Consider the following 21441-nt stretch of genomic DNA (forward strand, 5'->3'; position numbering starts at 1 on the left):
AATCATGCTGCTATAAAGACACACTCACACGTATGTTTATTGCGGCACTATTCACAATAGCAAAGAGTTGGAACCAACCCAAATGTCCAACAACGATAGACTGGATTAAGAAAATGTGGCACATATACACCATGGAATACTATGCAGCCATAAAAAATGATGAGTTCATGTCCTTTGTAGGGACATGGATGAAACTGGAAAACATCATTCTCAGTAAACTATCGCAAGGACAAAAAACCAAATACCGCATGTTCTCACTCATAGGTGGGAATTGAACAATGAGAACTCATGGACACAGGAAGGGGAACATCACACTCCGGGGACTGTTGCGGGGTGGGGGGAGGGGGGAGGGACAGCATTAGGAGATATACCTAATGCTAAATGACGAGTTAATGGGTGCAGCAAAACAACATGGCACATGGATACATATGTAACAAACCTGCACATTGTGCACATGTACCCTAAAACCTAAAGTATAATAATAAAAAATAAAAAAAAATTAAAAAAAAGAAATGCGAAAAAAAAAAGAATGATTTGAGATTACTTAAGAATATGTTGAAAAGGTTAATAGAATGCTGGAAAACATCAACATTTAAAATGCAAGCAAAGGAAGAAGAAAGCATTAAGATAAACCAAAAGAAATTGTCAGGTTGGGAAAGTAATTTTTAAAAATAAAATTATGGAAGAGAGAGATAAGAGATGCTATAAAATAAAGACTAAAACTCCAGTAGGTTTAACATTATGAAAGTCCCTAAAGTCCTTGGAAATAAAGGCCAGATTTTAAAGTGTGGAGGAGGAGAAAGGGAAGCCGTGAAAAACAGAGAGAAAATTGAAGGCAGGCCTTGGGTTAGAGATGAAAACATGAATAAAGTGCCAGTTTTTAATGAAAATGGAATAGTCCCAGGGTATTAACACCAACGAGAGTCTTTTATACAAAGGCAGATGTGCAGGGGTTTGAAAGCAGAATTAAAGCGCTGGAAAAGTGCTACCCCCACTGCTTTCTCCGTGACCCTTGGAGCATGAAGTTCAGGGAGGGGAGGATGAGAGAAAGAATCAAGGGAAAGGAAGCACAGAGAGTTGTACAGAGATAAGAATGCAGGTAATACACTTTTTTTGTCAGTATTGAAGGCTATAATGCAAAAGAGTGATTTGCTCAAGAAGTGATTTTAGAAAGATTTACATGGCACTGATACAAACGTTCAATGGAGTAAAAGGAAACAAAAGAAAGAGCTGAGACATTTTTATAATGACCTAAATCAGTGCTTCTGAAAGTGTGGTCTGTGGATTTGTGGGGTCTCTAAGACTCTTTCCATGGATCAACGAGGTCAAAACAATTTTAATAATAATTCTAGAAAGTTAAATGGCTTTTTCACTATATTGTATTTTTGCACGAATGGGGCATAAGCAATCATGAGTTCAACTGCTAATACCTTAGCAGGAATCGAGACAGTAACCCCATGGCATACTAGGAGTCACTGTACTCTTCACAGACGTGCACTCACAGAAGAAAAACACGAAAAAGAAGTTCCACTTTTAAAAATATAATTAATGGATCAGTAAAGTGTATTAATTGTATTAAATCTTGGCCCTTGAGTACATCTCTTTAAATCTGTGTATGATGAAATGGGAAGGACACATGAAGCTTCTGCCACAAACTAAAGTAGAATGCTTGTCCCAAAGAAAAGCGCATGTTGACTGAGCTGTGAACTGAACTAACCACTTTTTCCGTGGATCACTATTTTTATTTAAAGAATGACTGAGGCCGGGCGCCGTGGCTCACGCCTGTAATCTCAGCACTTTGGGAGGCCGAGGCAGGCGGATGACGAGGTCAGGAGATCGAGACCATCATGGCTAACACGGTGAAACCGCGTCTCTACTAAAAATAGAAAAACAAAATTAGCCGAGTTTGGTGGCGGGCACCTGTAGTCCCAGCTACTCAGGAGGCTGAGGCGGGAGAGTGGCGTGAACTCGGGAAGTGGAGCTTGCAGGGAGGTGGAGCTTGCAGCGAGCTGAGATCACGCCGCTGCACTCCAGCCTGGGCGACAGAGCGAGATTCTGTCTTAACAAAATAAATAAATAAAACAAAATATAATATAATGATAAAGAAATGTTTTTATAGAGCTCTCAGTTTTAATTTCTACAATGATAGACTGTGATAAAGATAACCTAAATAAGAAAAGCTTTTTGGATCCTCAATAATTTAAAAATGTGTAAAGAGTCCTGAGACTGAAGCATCTGACAACTGTTTATCTATTAGAAAGTGATAAGGGGCTGTACTAGGGTAATGGCAAACCTCTGTAACTGGAAATTGAAGATTAAGACTTGAATAGAAATGAGGTTCCAGATTTTAGAAAGACATTTAGGCTTATGTATCATTTAAACTAGTTGTTTTTGGATAAATTTTCAAAAGAGTTGATTTAGTTGGACCCTAGATACTACCTTCAGGCCCTTAAAAGAATCAGGTCCTTTAAGGACGATTCTGTACAGTTAAATATAGTGTATTATTTATAATAATTCTTCTTGCTAATTTCTAGGCCACATACAACAGGATATAAAAAGCCAAACAACAAAGGATAAATTCTTTCATATGTGTGTAATCCTATAAACCCTCTTTGAAGTTGATTCTCATATTTTTATTTTACAGAAAAGGAAACCAAATATCAAGAAGTATAAGTAATTTAGTAAGTCAGAAGGAAGTAAATAGTTGAGACTGGATTTTGAACTGCTTTTTTCTTAATCAAAAGTCCAGGGCTTTCATCCACTTTATTCTAGATGCCTTTGTTTTAGGTTTATCGGGTAGAAGTTGGTACGAGGAGTTTTTTGCTTTCATTTACTTATTTATTTTTTTACCATGCAAATAAAGAGTGCCTATTCCATTTTACTTGATATGTATGCGACAATCCAGTGATCAAGGATAATATTGTATCACAATGCATTTGCATTCTCATTAGCTATGCACATTTAAATGTTAGATAACATAGAAAATATCTATAAACAAACACATAAAATGTTCCTCCAATGAAACCTCGGATGTCCCATTTTTCTGAGCTTTAAACCACTGTAATTGTTTCCTGCATAGTATTTATGTTTGTGTTCCTCATTAATAGCCATTAATCATGTGTTCCATTAACAGCCACTCTCAACAGAATCAGGACTAAGCTATTAAAGTAAGTGTAGGATGATGGCAATTCTATGAATAACTAAGCCAATAGATGTTGAAATTCAAAGAAGAGAAGTGACTTTTAGCACTTTCCTGGGATTCATCCATGCTATGAATAAATATGTTGCTTTGAAACAAATAATTTTTGTGAAAAATGTTGCATGATATGGGTTTGATAGCAAGTTTAAATCTAAATTGATAGATAATAAATTATTCTTGCTTCGAATAGAAAGCCTGGGCTAAGCAAGAAGCATCAACAAAAAGATATTTCTATTGTACAAATTACATATTAAGGCTCAATGAAATAAAAGATATGTTTGGGATCAATACTGTATAAAATAATTATGTTTGTAATAAATTGACTCATTTATTTGCAGTCCGTCTCCTTTTATAAGAGACTTGAACTTTCACAACAGACTTCAGACCAATTGAGTAGGAAATGAACAATTATGGAGGAAATGGAGAATATACCATAGGGAAACTCTGAAATAACAAAAGCTTGAAATTGAGGTGCTTTTATACTACATATTAAGTGGTATTAATTTATTATTTCCGGAACAGTTTTTCTCTAGGTTTCTCAAGGCTGTCAATATATTTGAAAGAAAATTAAATTTGTTCTGCAGCTTCCTGAATTGTATATTAAATGGGTGAAAGATACCAAGATATAAATGTTAAACAACTTAAGGAAGGACATGCAATGATAACCAGAATATTCTATATTCAAAATAGAAGGATAATAACTATCCTCGGTGAAAGATGATGAAGACCAATAGAAAATGAAAAAATCAATCTCAGCTGAGAATATGAAGCACAAAGTTCAAGTCCTGCTCTAGAGAGCAATTGCATTTTTCTATAAAACAGAATAAAAAAAACTGTTTCTAGAAAAGGGCAATGGGAATGGGGTTGCTCTTTGCCTATAATTCTAGAAGAAAAGGCATATGGCTAGTCCATAAGTCTATACATTTAAGTCCTGGTTGGTTGACAGACTATAGTGAGTCAAAAAGGACAAAACATCTTCATTAAGGTTTTCCCATAAAGATGTTTTATTTTCAAACTGTGTCATTAAAAAAATCACCTAGATTATTTTATTTTTATTTTATATTATTTTATTTATCACCCAGATTGTATATATTTTATGCCATTATCTGGGTATAATGGCATAAAATATATGCTAATCATTTTTTCAACTGAATTCAAATATTATGCACATGCATATTCATATATATTCAATATAGAAAGAAACACAGAGAGTGAGGGAGGGAGTCCACTATGTATTAAGTACTGTGTTAGTGAGCAGACCTCCCTTAGGAACCTTATTACAGAGTACAAAGCTAGGAGAGTAAATAGAGTATATTAAAAAAATGCATACAAAAGATGGCAGAATCACCATTCCAAAAGATCTTGGTGGATAAGAATCATGAACTGGATCTAACAAGATACAAATTAAAAGTAAAAAAATCTATAGTGTTGTACTGAGCTCCCTCCAAAGCAACTATAAATTTATAGGAGGTGAAACATATGATTCACCAGGCATAAGAAGAAAGTTTCCGTAATCAAAAACAATTGTATCCATCTTTTTAAACTCCAGCCCCTATCACAGCACCTGGTCCAAAGCAGATCTTTAGTATTTGTGGAATTGACTTGGATTGTGTTTAGGAAATTTTGTCATTGGTAAACCTAAGGAGAGTCAAGAGAACAACGTGACCAAAAAATAAAACTAAAAAAAAAATGGGACTTTCACTGTACTGGTAGAAAGATAAAGTTTATAATCTGGCTTAGTTTCTTTTTTGTTGTTGTTTGTTTTTTGGTCAGGGCAAACTTAGGTCATTATTTTTACACACTGGAACTGTAGTTTCAGAGCAGATAGACAAACTATAATGAGAATAGACGAACAGCAAGGCCACTGAAAGGACTCAGAACTACATCTTATAAGAAACAACTGAATGATGCTAATGTTTAACTTGCAAAAGAGAATACACAGTTGATTTCAAATATATGAAATATAATGGTAAGGAGTTATCACTTATTAAGCAATTACTACTGCAATGTATACTCATTTAATCCTGCTAACAGACATATGAGGTGAATATTACTAGCCTACCCTCGCCTTTTTTTAAGTAATGAGAAGACTGTCATCCTGTAGGGTAAAGTAGCATGTCCAAACTCATACAGCTACAAAGTTACAAAGCTGATTTATAAAATGATTTGACTCCAAGGTCAAGAATTATTACACTGTATCTTGTCTTCCACATGAACTAAGCACAAAGGAACTGAATGCAGGCAGACAGATTTCAGCTCAATATAAGAGAATTGTTACATTAGTTCATGGAAGAATATGTTTTAAGGTATTTTTGTTAGTCTCTAGGAAATCTCTGTAACATTTTATTGTGTAAATTATATGCGTTAATATAAGAGGATAAAAATAATACTGAACATTGGCAAAATAGCCTATGATTAATAGAGTTTACCTATGAGTTATCTGTTTCTGAGATAAATACCTAAAAATAATATTGGAATTAAATGTTCCTTTCAAGATCTTCCCTCCCTGCTCCCTGAGATTGCAGTTAATTTTTCAAGACCAACTGGGGACATGTATTTTCAATGTTTATGGTTAAAAGATATATAAATGCACAAATATATACATGTACAGAAATGAGAATTACTTCAGAATTGGTGTTAACTTTAGAAAAAAAAAAGACCAAGAACTTACTCTTGGTATTTACAAATTTATTTCTAAAATAGAAGCACTCGTGGACTTAGAAGTAAGGTATAAAATTCAAAAATGTATCCATGTTTCTCAAAGATCTTGTTGTAGGCCACTCTAATTCCATATATTATGTGGCTTTTCCTAGAATTTTTACACTAGAAAACAGACCGAATGCAAATTTTGTTTGGTTTTAACAACCTTCTTCTCAGAAGCATATGTCTATCGAGGAAGTCTTCAGATAAAAAGGATAAACAATTCCAAACAGGTCTATGAGATTTAAGATGTGAAAGGTCAACATTATCTTTAGTTGACTTTACTGGATGCCACAATCTTCTGATTTCTGTAACCACTTCTTATGCCTCTTCCCCACTGAAACAAAATCAGAGGCAAACAGAGCTTCACCCTAGAAATTGGGGAAAATGAGGAACAGGTTTTCTGCACAAAAGTTTATTTGTTTCTCATTTCTTTTTCAGAAAATAAAGGATCGCTGTTGTTCCCAACAGGTTTGTAGGGAAGAAAACTGGGGAAACATTATTACCTTTTCTTAGATGTTGGCAACGGAGGCAACAAGGACTGCAAAAGAAGATTGTGTGTCCCCCATTCCTAAATAATCAAAATTGGCAGTAGGGATGGAAGAGCATTGGGGTTTTAGGGCTGTTAGGGTTTCATCAAGCCAATGTATTCCCTGCCAGATTTTAAGGAGAAAAAGGCGCTGGAAAATTGAGTGATGTTAGCCCCCTTTCTTATTTTTTACTGCTGCCAAAGACTAACTCTTATCTCTCTCCCCAACCCTTCTCTCCATCTCCCTCCCTTAGATGTGTTTGCACAGAAGAGTGCCCAGTGAAGAGACCTACTCCTTGGATCGCTTTGCGCAAAATCCACCCCTTTTCCCTCCTCCCTCCCTTCCAGCCTCCGAATCCCGCATGGCCCACCCTCCCCTCCTGCAGCGGTGCGGGGCAGGGGATGAGCCTCTGTGAACCACTAAGGTGGGAGGGGGCAACAGGCAGAGGAGAATGTCAGATGCTCAGCTCGGTCCCCTCCGCCTGACGCTCCTCTCTGTCTCAGCCAGGACTGGTTTCTGTAAGAAATAGCAGGAGCTGTGGCAGCGGCGAAAGGAAGCGGCTGAGGCGCTGGGAACCCGAAAAGTGTCGGTGCTCCTGGCTACCTCGCACCGCGGTGCCCGGCCGGCCGTCAGTACCATGGACAGCAGCGCTGTCCCCACGAACGCCAGCAATTGCACTGATGCCTTGGCGCACTCAAGTTGCTCCCCAGCACCCAGCCCCGGTTCCTGGGTCAACTTGTCCCACTTAGATGGCAACCTGTCCGACCCATGCGGTCCGAACCGCACCGACCTGGGCGGGAGAGACAGCCTGTGCCCTCCGACCGGCAGTCCCTCCATGATCACGGCCATCACCATCATGGCCCTCTACTCCATCGTGTGCGTGGTGGGGCTCTTCGGAAACTTCCTGGTCATGTATGTGATTGTCAGGTAAGGAAAGCGCCAGGGCTCCGAACGGAGGGTTCAGCGGCTTAAGGGGGTACAAAGAGACACCTATCTCCCAAGGCTCAATGTTGGGCGGGAGGATGAAAGAGGGGGGGTAAACTGGGGGGACTCTGGAGGCGACCACGGACAGTGATTGTTATTTCTGTGAGAAAACCTACTTTTCTATTTTTTCCTCAATTGATAAAGAATTCAAAATTTCAGGAGCAGAGAAGTTGCTTTGGTAAAAACTACAAAGGTCTAGGGGTGGGGGGCGGGGGGAGGCTATAGCACAGACTTAGATCTCTTCCTTATACTGAGCAAAGAGGGCTCTTGGCAGAGTCCTACACTCAGTCCCTCTGCAGGAGCTATGGAAAGAGTAAGTTGTGAATAATGGGAGAGAAATTCTAGTTAGCTTTCCCAAATTTAGTTGGGGCCGGTGTGTGTGTGTGTGTGTGTGTGTGCGTGTGTGTGTCAGGGGGAGCAGTCTCAAGTCTTCTCAATTGTTTAGAGATGGATCTTGGCAACTTTCCTACTCCTGCTGGTTTAGTACTTCCCTGTACCACAACCCTACCCTTTCTTCTCCCCTGCCATAGCAGCCCTTACCCCACTCTTCCTTTCATCCTGAGGCAACACTAGGTAGAGGAAGTTTTCCTAGCATCTCTCCATGATAGTTTTCCTCTGTTATAACAAACATGACAGCTGTGTTACCTAGATCAGTTTGCCACTAGTAGCTTCAGATCGCCTAAGTCACAAACTGCATCTGGAATGGGTAGGTTAGTTCAGGAGAACCACAGGACATGGCTGTATTTCAATGCCTCCACAAGTTGGAGCTAATTAGGAGTGACCAAAAGCATCATAATTCCACATTAGAAACTGCAGAGACTCTTATACAGGAAGTTGTGATGGGTGCTCTAAACAAAGTGTTCTTATCAAGTAAAATTAATTCAAAAGAATTGTGGTCCACTTGCTGTTTACCCAGATGTTCCAGGTATATTTGGCAGAGTGTGGAAGCTCTCAATATTGATTGAGATTGATATTGATTGTGTTGGTGTTGATGTGTATATTCAAATACTACATGTGAATGTGAAATGCCATATATCTGTTTTTGTTAAAGAAGTATTTTAACACTTTAAAATAGCTCCTAATTCGAGGGTTTTTTTTTTTTTAACCAGGGGTATGTGTATGTAGGGAACATGGCATTTTCACATTTAGTTACAATATTTGTTTCACCTATTCAGCAAGTATTGCAGGTTTCAGTGGAGCTCTTAAATCATTTAACAATGGCTCTCCCCAGTATGCTTTCATTATCAAGGTGCTGCAAATTGCTTATAAGCAATTCTTTCTACTCATCTGTCTGATTTCTTTAATTAATGATTTTTAAAGAGTAAAGCTAATTTTCCTGATCTTTTGATGAGGAATAAGATAAGTGTTGTCTGTAAGAAAAGAGCACCATCTATTGAGAGGAAGGCTAATAACAGAAGGAAAAATGCAAGAAGATCAATGGAAGAATTTATTTTTAAAAACATTTACTTTAAGTAATTCAGTACAATGATTCACACTGAAGATTAAAAACCAACTTTCATTTTGCAGTTATGACAATAAAAGTTATAATTAAAGGCCTGCTTTGTGAAGGGAAAATATGTTTCTCATTTTTTCTAAAAGAAATTCATAGAATCATAAACTAATTAAGCTAGAAGGGACTCTAGAGATTACCTATGCTAAGTAAATAAACAGAGGCACAGAAAATGTAAATTATTTTCTCTAAGAACAGATTCATTAATTCAGTGCCACTAAATCTCTCCTAGCTAACATAATTTTTTTTTTATTGTGCTGGCAAATCATGATTTGAGTTAATTCAACTATTAGGTTGACAGAGTGGGTTGATATAGCAATAATAACTTGGGAATAACAAATTATCTCCAAATTCTGTATGAAATCCTGAAGGAAAAAAGCATGAAACAAAAATTACCAAAGCATCTAGAATCCTGCCATCTGAAACATAATATTTTATTCCCTTTTATTTCTTCTTGGTATTTTCCTTCCTCATTTTTCTACCCTTTAGTTTATGCTTTGCAATACAGAGAAAGCCAATAGAGTGGCAACTGGCTGTGAAATGAGCAGATTGGTCTTATTCCAGTGTAGAAGAGGTTGCTGGTTGGGTGAATTAGTTTTAAAGGCATTACCTCTGGCCTCTTGTTGACTTGGAGAAACATGATGACACTGCATCTTACTGAGAACATGATATTGTGCTTTATTCTCAGTACTGAAAGTTCTTACAAAATGCAGTACTATTTGAAAGGTCATCCCAAAAACCCACCTGTGGCAGGCTGAGTTTTAATCGCAGGGTTAGGTAACCCTCTTGGAATGTGACTGTGAAACAGAAAAATGGGCAAGTTAGTGACAGATGAAGCGACAGGGAAAGCATCTGGGGATTGAAGCAAGTGTGTCTATTTAGCAGAGAACATTTAACTGACTGTCTCCAGGCTGCGGTGTTTAAACTAGAAAATGATCAGTTCAGGGATGTATTGTCCTTGCTAAAATGCTGGATATAATGTTGCATCTATTAAGTATTGAGGAGGAGAAATGTTCACTTCCTTCCCTATTTAAAATTCAACAAATGCTATTGAGTGATCAAGTAGTTGCAGTTTTCTGATTATATTAAGGTAATATTTATTAAAATGTTTTAGTACATTGAGTGAATCATGAGGCTCAGATGACTATGGCGACAACAACAACAATAACTGCTAACATGGACGCTGTGATTAACTCTTTGGTTCTGTTTGTGACACCATCATCATCATCCCTTCATCAACAACATTATTAAGTAGTATCACTTAAATGAGATTCTTAAACAGGGCTGCTCTAAGGAATACAAGGGAGGAAAGGAGAAACTGTAATATGTTCTAAAGATTTTAAATCCAGATGTTAAGTGATAAAAATGTTATCAGTAACCGTCACCTGAAAGCTTTTTTGGTTTTAAAGAAAAATAATGCTTGGAGAATAACCTTATGAAAATTACCACAAAGATTTTAGAAAATATGATGAAAATACTACAAAAAGTAGCAATCACTTAATATGGGATGCTAGTATTTCATTGTCAAGAACTGTAAAGAAAAAAAATCAAAACAAAAAGTAACAGCCACCAGAGATGTTTCACTTTTGGGAAAATATTTAATAACTGAACCAAACTATAGAATTACCCATAACTGCAAAAACTAATATAATCCCAGATGTATTTATGTTGGGAGATTCTTTTTCCAAGGTTTGTTCATGTAGCTATGAACATGGTATGTACAGACACTGTTGAAAAGTGGAGGGCTAGAAACTTTGAGATTTCTGTGGGCTGCGTAAACCATCCTTTCAGTAAATTTCCAATGAAGAGTGCCAAGTAATAGTACCTTCATTTTTAAGACTATTTCTTAATGTGGTTAGATAAATTCTCAATATAATTAATTATCAAAGAAGAGCATTTAAATACATGCAAGATGTTATTGTCATTTCTCCTTCCTAGCAAGTAGTTCTAATTTTAGAAAAAGTCCTGTGAGCTTATACTTGTTCTATATACTAAATATTTGATTCAGGTTTAAATTTAAAAATGATCAGTTATACTTGATTGAAACAGAAGTACAAGCTTTTAAACTTAATCCAGATTTAGGTAGCTACAAATTAGTGAACAATAATGTTTTATCTAATATAAGGATATATATAGTGTGTGTGTATATATAAATTCACACACACACATATTTGAATCAATTTGAATGCATATGTCACTAAATATGATCAGTAATTTTCAAAAAATAGATAATAGTTTGTTTAGAAATTCACTTTTTTAAATTCACTTTTTTAAAACCCACAAAATATCCTAATTAGAGGATGGATTTAAAGTGGAAAACACTAAATAAAATTCAGTTCTCAATTTAATGGCTTACATTAAAAAATACTAACTTAGTTGCATGCCTTTCACTTAGTAAGGGAGGGCTCCTGGTACCTATTACAATTTGAACTTTAAGTGCTATTTTCCATAGAGATACTAATTCAGAGAAGAACAACTCTTCTTCTGTGTCTCCTAAACACACTGAATTGCTTTTACTTTCCTTGGTTGTAAGCTGTGTCTTTGTCATTTGCATGGCATTACCAATCAACGCATTTCCTATATTCTTCTCTCTGTCTTTTCTTTCTTGAAAGAATGACCTGTCTGATATTTTATGAAACATCTCCAAAGATAAAAAATATATAATTACAAAACAATTCTTCCCTTAAAGAATGGATGGATAGATAGGTAGATAGATAGATAGATAGATAGATAGATAGATAGATAGATAGACAGACAGACAGACTGAAACAGTTGAAGTCTCTTCTTTGCTCCTAATACCCTCCTTTCACTGAGACTACCACTGTCATAAATTTAGTGGTGAGTATTCACATGCATGTTTTTAAACATTTACTACATATGGAAACACATATATATATGGTAAACATTTGGAAACACACATACATAGTAAATGTTTTTGTGTGTTCTCATAACGTTTTATAATTGGTATCATATCATATGTTTAAGCTTAAACACATAATTTCCCTAATTACCCCAAGTTGTTGTAGTTCCAGTAGGCCAATGCTAAAAACTAAAATAAAACCAACAAACAGATTTGGAATACAACATCATATATAAATAAAACCAACAAACATAAAAGAAAACAAACAAACATTCTGGCCATTAACTCTTCTGAGTACTTCTAACTGATCTTATTTAAAAAAAAAATGTGTTAAAAATTATTTGTAAAAATGTATTTGCAAGCATTTTTCTAAGCTAATTGTTTTAATTAATATTTAGGTATAATACTCAGAAAAAAACCTCAGCTACTGCTGCAAAAAAATAAATCAGTTAATAAATTTAAATAAAGCATAATTTCTCTACTGCTAAGAAGAAAATAAAAATAATTAATTGGTGTCTGTATGTATTCAAATAATAAATGCTGACAATATTTACTTTGAGATTTTGAACATCTAAAAGGATCTCTTACATATAAAAGTTGAAAATATCATTTCTCCTAGGATTCCGTTTAAGGAGGTAGTTGAAACAGATATTTTAAGGTCAGCAGCAAGAAAAAATAAGCTCATTTTGATAAATAACATACAACCATATGAGATTTTAAAATGTACTACTGGTGGTCAGGCACTGTGGCTCTTACTTACAATGCCAGTGCTTTGGGAGGCTGCGGCAGGTGGATCACCTGAGGTCAGGAGTTTGAGACCAGCCTGGGCAACATGATGAAATGCTGTGTCTACTAAAAATAAAAAAAATTAGCCGGACCGGGTGGCGCATGCCTGTAATCCCAACTACTCGGGAGGCTGAGGCACAAGAATTGCTTGTACCCGGAGGCAGAGGCTGCAGTGAGCCGAGATCGCGCCACTGCCCTCCAGCCTGTACGACACAGTGGGACTCTGACTCAAACTAAAAAATTAAATTAAAAAAAAAAAGTGCTAGGGGTAAATACCAAGACTAAATGGTGCATGTCGTTTTAAAATACAAGAATTCCAAGTCTTTAATCCTCACTAACTTTAATGTTTATCTAACTGAAATAATTATCTGTGACAGCAGTCTTCAAACTTGTTTTTAGATGTAGACACTTATTTCAAGAACTTGGGACCCAATATATAAAACAGATCACAGAACAACTGCCCAGATGTAACCTGTTGTGGCCAAGAGCACTGCTCACCTTGCATCCCATACCACCCACCAGTGCTGTCCCCAAGGGACCACCATAGAATTTCTAGGGCTCCACAAGGCAAAATTTGAAACCAATGTCTTTCATGTTGTTTCATATCCTCTTCGTGCCCACCTCATGTCCTTCACCTCGCCTTCTACCTCAGCCATTGATATGGCAGTCAGTTTTACCCAAACATAACTGAGTAACACTTCATCTTGGCTGCATCAAAATCACTTACTTTCTGCCCTAGGGCTTCTCTATTGGAGTAATTGCCCTCCCTAGGAATCAGCCTGGCACCCACGAAGGCACTATTTGGAAGTTCAGGGAAGTTCCCTTGACCAGGAAATTGAAGCCTGTGGACAAATGCTGCCCTTGCTCCCCTCTCTCCTCAGGTGCACAATTCTGAGGTGCCAACTACAAGGCACGTCAGAAGGCCCTGTTCACGTTGTGACCATCTCAAGAACATGCCTTTTTTTCTTCTTCCTTGGTTTACTCTTCCAGTTTCCCACTCCTTGCCAAGCAACCACTTTTCAAAATGGTTCACCTTCACACAAGGTCGTATCTCACACTCTGCTGAATATCCTTCCTGTTATTTTATAATTGGTGACTATATGTTAGCACAGTAAAATCTAGTTAATAAATAGAGCTCTTACAGGCCTATCAATAAAGGTTTTCTCCTAACTATCAAAAACTCATAAGAAAAATTCTGATAGGCAGCACCAGTTAGAACTACCAAGAGAGTTCAGAAGCTAAGCTTTTGCTTCCATTTTTGTTCCTGCCTTGGGATTTAGGAAAGGCTTTTTCAGGTAAGTTTGGCTGAATGGAGAGAGAGTGGGCACCAGTCACGTCCAGTGTTCAGTTTACTTCTTCTTGAGCTCAGGGTGATAGGAGCAGAATTGTCTGTGCCATGTAAAGGAAATAAAGCCTCCTGTGCCTTCTGGCAAATTATCTGAGGGTATAAGAAAACAAACAAAAAAACCTACCACTCCGTTTTCCATTAATTTCATGTTATATAGTAACATTAAGAGTATCTTGTGATTAATTGAGCTCAAGAAAATTTCAGTCTTCAAAAGTGAGCTGAAGCATCAAATGCAAGAAACATCATATACAATAAGCATCATATATTGAGCTTGCCAAGCAACTCCTTTCTTTATCCATCCTTTCTTGCCTCAGGTAACTTTTTTTCTTTCCCCATGAATTTCTCAGGTATAAATTTAGAAAGGAAGAACAGCAAGGAAGAGAGACCTTGCCCTGGCTCAGGGCCCCAAGTGGCTTGACTTCAAGGCACTCTGTGCCTCACTCTCCTTATCTGTAAAAAGGTGCAAATTGGACTAAAAAAATCTTAAACCCTTTCTAGTACTAAAATGTCCTATGGCAACTTCAGTGACTATTAAAAGCATGTTTTTCCCAGCAATACAATCTGGAGGAAAAGAGGAATCATCCACAAAACTAGACAATCGTGGTTGCCATTCCATCACAGCCCTTTGGATTCTATATAAGCTCAAATAGGTTCTGTCAAAGGGAGAAAGAGTGAGCATGCTCTGAAATGCGAGGTATAGTGTTTATGATTAGGACAATAAGTGAAACAGAAAGCTACAGTCAAGCCTTTATTCGTATGCTTCAAGAGTATAGGCAAGTGGTTAAGTGGGAAAAGGTGCAACCCCATCATGTTTCATTCCCCCCACCCCCACCCCACAGAAGCCACCAGGTGAGCATCACATGTTTGAGCAGAAATGCAGGAAGGAGAGGGGAAAGTCATCTTCTTACTGCACAAGGAGCCCCAAGCAAAAGGTCCTGCTGTTTTGTGTACCTGAGGGCCTGGGTGCAAGATGGGGAAAGACAAGGAATGGAAAACAGTGAGTCAGAGTATGTGCTGCCTCCTTAAGGGTTAGGAATGCATAACGCCTAAAAGCATGATTGGCAAAGGTGGAGCGTGGGCAAAATTCTCTCTCTCTCTCTCTCTGTGTCTGTCATTCTCTGTTTAATTTATAGGAGATGGTTTTAATATTTGCCTTTAGATATTAGTCATATCCTGGATGTTGTATTCCAAATCTGATGCAAAGAGGTTCCACCAAATCTAATCAAGTGAACTTTCGTAAACCAATGGATAGGGCTTTCCCGTAAGATGAAGTGTGTGATGGGTTTAAACGAGAGAGAGATCATTCTGTTCTGGATATAAGTGTCTGTCCAGGCAAAAATGTTGTTAAGTACAATTTTTGTTTGTTTGCTTTTTGTTTGTTTTAAATAATATGTTGGCTTATGCACTGTAAGTAGGTGTCTTCATGTGTTCAGGCTGTTATAACAAAGTACCATAGCCTGGGTGGCTTACAAACTACAGAAATTTACTCTTACAGTGCTCGAGGCTTGAGAAGTTCATGATGAAAGCACCAGCAGATTCTGCATTTGCTGAGGACCCTCTTGCATAGACAGCTACCTTTTCCCCATGTCTTCACAAGGCAAAGAGGCAAGGAAGCTCTCTAGGGCCTCTTTCATAAGGGCATTAATTGTGTTCATAACGGCTCTGCTCTCATGACCTAATCACCTCCCAAAGGCCCCACCTCCAAATACCATCACACTGGGGAATAGGTTTTCAACATGTGAATTTGAGGGGAACCCATTCAGTTTACAGTAGGTCTCCTAAGTGATTCAAATATTAACCACTCATATTCACTGAAAACCATTAGTGTGATTTAAATTAACGTTTAAGTAAACTAGGCCAACCTGATTCCTTCACTATCTGCCAATATGCTTCATATTTATCTCTTCTATACTGTTTCCTTTATTTTTCTTTCTCTCCGTTTTCCCATAACATATCTCTCATTCTTTTCCTGTCAAAATGTTTCTTGTTTTTCCATTATCAACTTAAATCCACCCTTTCTTACAGCCTCTCCAAAGTACTCCTACAACCAATTTCCCTGCAATATAACCCAAAATACGTGCTACCATTGTTAAAAAAAAATTATGCATTTTCTCATGGCCTTATAAAATGTCACTTGATAAAACTTAAAGACTTGAACTATATCTATCTCTTTGTGTTTAGGTGAGAAATCCAACATTCAAAGTTGACCAACAGAACTGTATATCTTCAAAATACTGTACAATTCTAAGCTTTTAGCAATTCAGATGTACCTCAAATTATTCGAGTATAAAATCTAATTTAAATAATTTTCTCAATTCACTTTGTTCCCACATATTTAGCTTTTATCACTTGAGTCATGAAAAGTGATCTGTACCATAGATACATATTAGCAAATCATAAATTCAAATACAAACACGTACATGTCTATATATGCATATATTCCTGAGTTTACAAATTTTAAAAAGGGAATATGTGGTTACTCTTATAATAAAAATGCAGAAAGTAAAATTTGAAGTAAAAAAATAAAAAGTGAATATAGTCAATTCCCATTATTCATGACAGTTATGTTCCATAAAGTCATTATGACTACAGAATTCGTGAATACTGAAGCTTTGCTTCTAGGGGATACATAGGGCTAGATTCCTGTGAGCCTCTGATTATAAAATTTTCATCAGCTAATGCATACATAACCTTGTTTTATGTGTGTTTCTGTTTAAAGACACTTGATTTAATATATAGCTGATTCACTAACATTGAACTCATGGTTAACAGCACTATAAATCATGCCTGAACAAAGCTTCTCTAACACAAGTACTTTCTTCATAAGCCACATCACAGTCTTCTTGGCTTAGGGACACTAAGCAGAACTTCCACACTATGTTTGAGATCATTTTAAACAGTGAAGTCACCACTACCACCACCACCAACAACAAAAAAACACAGAAATGTGAAAAATGTGGCAATAAATAGATTGTGAAAAGGACACTTGTTTACAGTGCAAGCTGAAAGAAGACAGCAGAGCATTGCCTTGTTTGGCCTCACCTGGGAACCTGCACAGAGAGCAACTCAAATTTTTTGCTGCTCTACACAAGTCCACACAGGTCCTCAAATGACTGCAAAAGCCAAGTATTATTTTGGGGGTAAATATTAATAGATTTTAGTGAACAGGCCAATTTTCAAATACAGAATCCTTAAATAATGAGAATCAAATATATATAAAATGTTCCTCAAGGAAATATTTTTAAAACACTAGTAAAGAAGAAAATCAGGAATCTATGTTCCATATTAAATATGGTAGCAAATTCACGACATGATGACAAGTTGTATGTTTTATTATAATCAGGTAGAATCGTTCGAAAACAAAATGGATTCCCATATAGCTCACTCATCAGTCACCAGATACCTAACCACATCACACAAATTTAAAATATACATAGCGTTGGCCGGGCACAGTGGCTCATGCTTGTAATCCCAGCACTTTGGGAGGCCGAGGCGGGCGGATCACAAGGTCAGGAGATCGAGACCACAGTGAAACCCCATCTCTTCTAAAAAATACAAAAAATTAGCTGGGCATGGTGGTGGGCGCCTGTAGTCCCAGCTACTCAGAGAGGCTGAGGCAGGAGAATGGCGTGAACCCGGGAGGCGGAGCTTGCAGTGAGCCGAGATTGCACCACTGCACTCCGGCCTGGGCGACAGAGCAAGACTCCGTCTCAAAAAAAACATATATATATATATATATACATAGCGCATTGATTGATTTGCATATGTTGAACCATCCTTGCATCCCAAGGATAAATCCCACTGGGTTACGAGGAGTGATTTTTCTAGTGTATTATTGAATTCTGTTTGCTAGTATTATGTTGAAGATTTTTGCATTAATATTCATCAGAGATATTGGCCTGTATTTTTCTTTTTTTGATATGTCTTTGGTTTGGGCATCAGGGTAATACCGGCCTCATAGAATCAGTTTGGAAGCATTCCTTCCTCCTCTATTTCTTAGAATAGTTTGAGTAGGAATGGTATTAGTTCTTCTTCGAATATTTGGTAGAATTCAGCAGTGTAGCCATCAGGTCCTGGGCTTTTCTTTACTGGAAGGCTTTTTATTATGGCTTAGATCTCAGTACTTGTCATTGATCTATTCAGCTTTTGGTTTTCTTCCTGGTTCAATTTTGGTTGGTTGTATGTATATACTCAAAACAAAGGAAATTAATACATCAAAGAGATATCTGCACTCCTATGTTTGTTGCAGCAGCACTGTTTACAATAGCTAAGATTTGGAAGCAACCTAAGTGTCCATCAATAGATTAACAGATAAAGAAAATGTGGTACATAAACGCAATGGTATACTATTCAGCCATTAAAAAGAATGAGATCCACTCATTTGCAACAACATGGATGGAACTGGAGATTATGCTGTTAAGTGAAATAAGCCAGGCACAGAAAGACAAACTTTATGTGTTCTTACTTATTTGTGTTATCTAAAAATCAAATCAATTGAATTCATAAACTTAGAGAGTAGAAGGATGGTGACCAGAGGCTGGAAACGGTAGTGGGGGCTGATGAGGGGTGGGAGGAGGTGGGGATGGCCAACAGGTACAAAAAAATTAGAAAGAATAAGTAAGACCTACTATCTGAAAGCACAAAAGGGTGACTATAATCAATAATAAGCTAATTGCACATTTTAAAATAACATAAAGAATGTAATTGGATTGTCACTCAATGGATAAATGCTTGAGGGGATGGATACCTCATTCCTCATGACACATTTATTTCACATTGTCTGCCTGTATCAAAACATTCCAAGTATCCCGTAAATATATACACCTACTACATAGCCACAAAAAACAAATAATTTTAAAATTAAAATATATATTAGCATGTTTTATTTTGCATATTGAAATAAAATTTTCAAAACTAAAATGATTCCTGTATATTTCTAAAATAGAAGTTTAAGTAAAATTGTGATTATGTAATGTAAGTATGTGAACGTCAAAATTATCCTTACAATGTAGGATTTCATTTGTCTGAAGTCTTATGCTTTTTTCAGTAAAACTCTAAAACATGGAAAGGAAACTTTTACCTAATAAATAATAACCATGCTATAGCTATAAAATCACAACAATTACAACAATTACTTGATACTTACAGTTAGCAAACTTTGGAAAAATTTATTCAGCCACAAAATCCTTACTCTAATTTTTGATAAACAACTAAAAAGGGCTCTGACTAAAATTGAATGGCTCTAGGACTGTGAATTAGCCTGCTGCCTCCAAACTGCGAATGGTGAAAATGCACAAGTAAACTAGACATTCCATCTGGAAAGTAAAATCCTATTTTATACCAAAATACTTTTATTAGCCAACGTAAAATTTGGATCTAAATGATTCTGAGGTAAGACTCTTATCTCATTTTACTGTATTTAGATGCACATAAGACCTATTCATTGCATGAAGAGCGATGGCTTTGCTCAGTCTTTCCTATAAGAGTTACAAAGTATTTATGCAGCCAATAAGCATATGAGAAAAAGCTCGACATCACGGATCATTAGAGAAATGCAAATCAAAACTACAATGAGAACCGTCTCACGCCAGTCAGAATGGTGATTATTAAAACATCAAGAAACAACAGATGCTGGTGAGGCCGTGGAGAAAAGGGAACGCTTTTACACTGTTGCTGGGAATGCAAATTAGTTCAACCATTGTGGAAGACAATGTGGCAATTCCTCAAGGATCTAGAACCAGAAATATCATTTGACCCAGCAATTCCATTAGTGGGTATATACCCGAAAGAATATAAATCATTCTACTATAAAGACACATGCACATGTATGTTTATTGTAGCACTGTTTACAATAGCAAAGACATGGAACCAACCTAAATGCCCATCAATGATAGATTGGATAAAGAAAATGTGTTACATACACACCATGGAATACTATGCAGCCATAAAAAAGAATAAGATCATGTCTTTTGCAGGGACATGGATGAAGCTGGAAGCCATCATCCTCAGCAAGCTAACACAGGAACAGAAAACCAAACACTGCATGTTCTCACTCATAAGTGGGAGTTGAACAGTGAGAACACATGGACACAGGGAGGGGAACAACATACACTGGAGCCTGTCGGGGGCTGGGGGGCAAGGGGACAAGGAGCATTAGGACAAATAGCTAATGCATGAGGGGCTTAAAACCTAGATGATGATTGATAGGTGCAGCAAACCACCATGGCATATGTATACCTGTTTAACAAACTCGCACGTTCTGCATGTGTATCTTGGAACTTAAAGTAAAATAAAATAAAATAGGTAGAAAGTAAATATTTCTGGTTTTTACAATCAGATAATCTCTGTCAGAACTACTCAGTTCTACTGTTGCAGCCTAGAGGAAGCCATACACAACACATAGATGAATGGATATGGCTGCATTTCAGTAAAACTTTATATGGACACTGACACTTGAATTTCCATATAATTTTCACATGCCTCAAAACATTATTTTTCTTTTGATTTCTTTCAACCATTTAAAAACGTAAAATTGTTACTAGCTGGAAGACCACAGAAAGAAGTGGTAGGCTGGGTTTTGCCCACAAGCTGTCATTTGCCAAACTCTGATACAGAACATCTTAAGTAAAATTTTATTCTTGCAGTGGTCATGAAATAGGAACACATCATCTTCTTTAGAAAATTTGATTACATATTGTTTACTACATGAAGGCAAAACATTTTGTTAAAATAACCTAGTACTTAGTAGGTGTGTATATTTATGGGGTATGCATATACCCACAAAAATTAAAAATTAACAAAAACCTAGACCAACTCACAGTATTTTTCAACATCAGAAAATAGCAACACAAATATGAAGTTACCACAAACCAGAACAGTTGCCATAGATTTCTATGACAGAGCATATTGCTCTTCTGGAACTGAGGTCGAAGTTGTGCTATAATAACCACCACCCAAAATTATCTCTATTTCACCCCAGGCCTCCGTCTCTAACCCTCAACTCTTTATTTGGCTCAGATAATCAGCAAGGTTTATTACCACCCTTAGCCAGTGATTAAGGAGTAAGTGCTTAGAAAATAGCATTTCTGAAGAATTTCTCTCTATTGGATATGCTTTGTGGTTATGTTAAGTAAGTGCAATTTGCTAGGCTTGTCACAGTATTTTCGTCTTCGATCTTTTGGAAGCTTTCAGGAAAAATGGAAACTGTCATCTGCAAATTCATATTAACTTCTTGGCAAATATAAAATCTGTCCTCCAAGATACCTATGCCTGCACACCTGCCACCCTGCACCCACTGCATGTGACCAGATAGTAAGTGGCAGCTTCAAACTCTCTTTATGCCATTTCAAACATAAAAGCTCATTGCTTGGATCTTTTTTCTTTTCTGTCTGACTTACATATTGCTCATTTAAAAAAAAAATGTTTTCTGCAGCTCTCAGAAGTTGCTTTGGAAAATGCTATTACTTATTCTTTGGAACTCGGACTGTCTAGCTGGGTAAAAAGGAGTGCTAGGGTAGGCCAAGG

The 21441-nt window shown here is 36.9% G+C and overlaps 1 protein-coding gene across 7 annotated transcripts in view; it reads left to right on the top strand.

Moving 5' to 3' along the window:
* The window catches only part of OPRM1 (opioid receptor mu 1), a 241527-nt gene that overhangs the window by 23625 nt on the left and 196461 nt on the right, over nt 1-21441 (top strand). For 5 of the 7 annotated variants that reach the window (XM_030809863.1, XM_003255906.3, XM_003255909.4 and 2 more), the window contains exon 1: nt 6623-7356. The exons of 1 other annotated variant lie outside the window; for it this stretch is intronic. In XM_030809863.1, the coding sequence (XP_030665723.1) occupies nt 7067-7356 (290 nt within the window). In that variant the 5' untranslated portion in view covers nt 6623-7066. Of the gene's footprint in view, nt 1-6622; nt 7357-14264; nt 14378-21441 lie in introns of those variants that run through there. One more of the 7 variants, XM_012506133.2, reaches the window with a different exon arrangement.

Source organism: Nomascus leucogenys, chromosome 3, assembly GCF_006542625.1.
Source record: "Nomascus leucogenys isolate Asia chromosome 3, Asia_NLE_v1, whole genome shotgun sequence".
NCBI classification, from domain to species: domain Eukaryota; kingdom Metazoa; phylum Chordata; class Mammalia; order Primates; family Hylobatidae; genus Nomascus; species Nomascus leucogenys.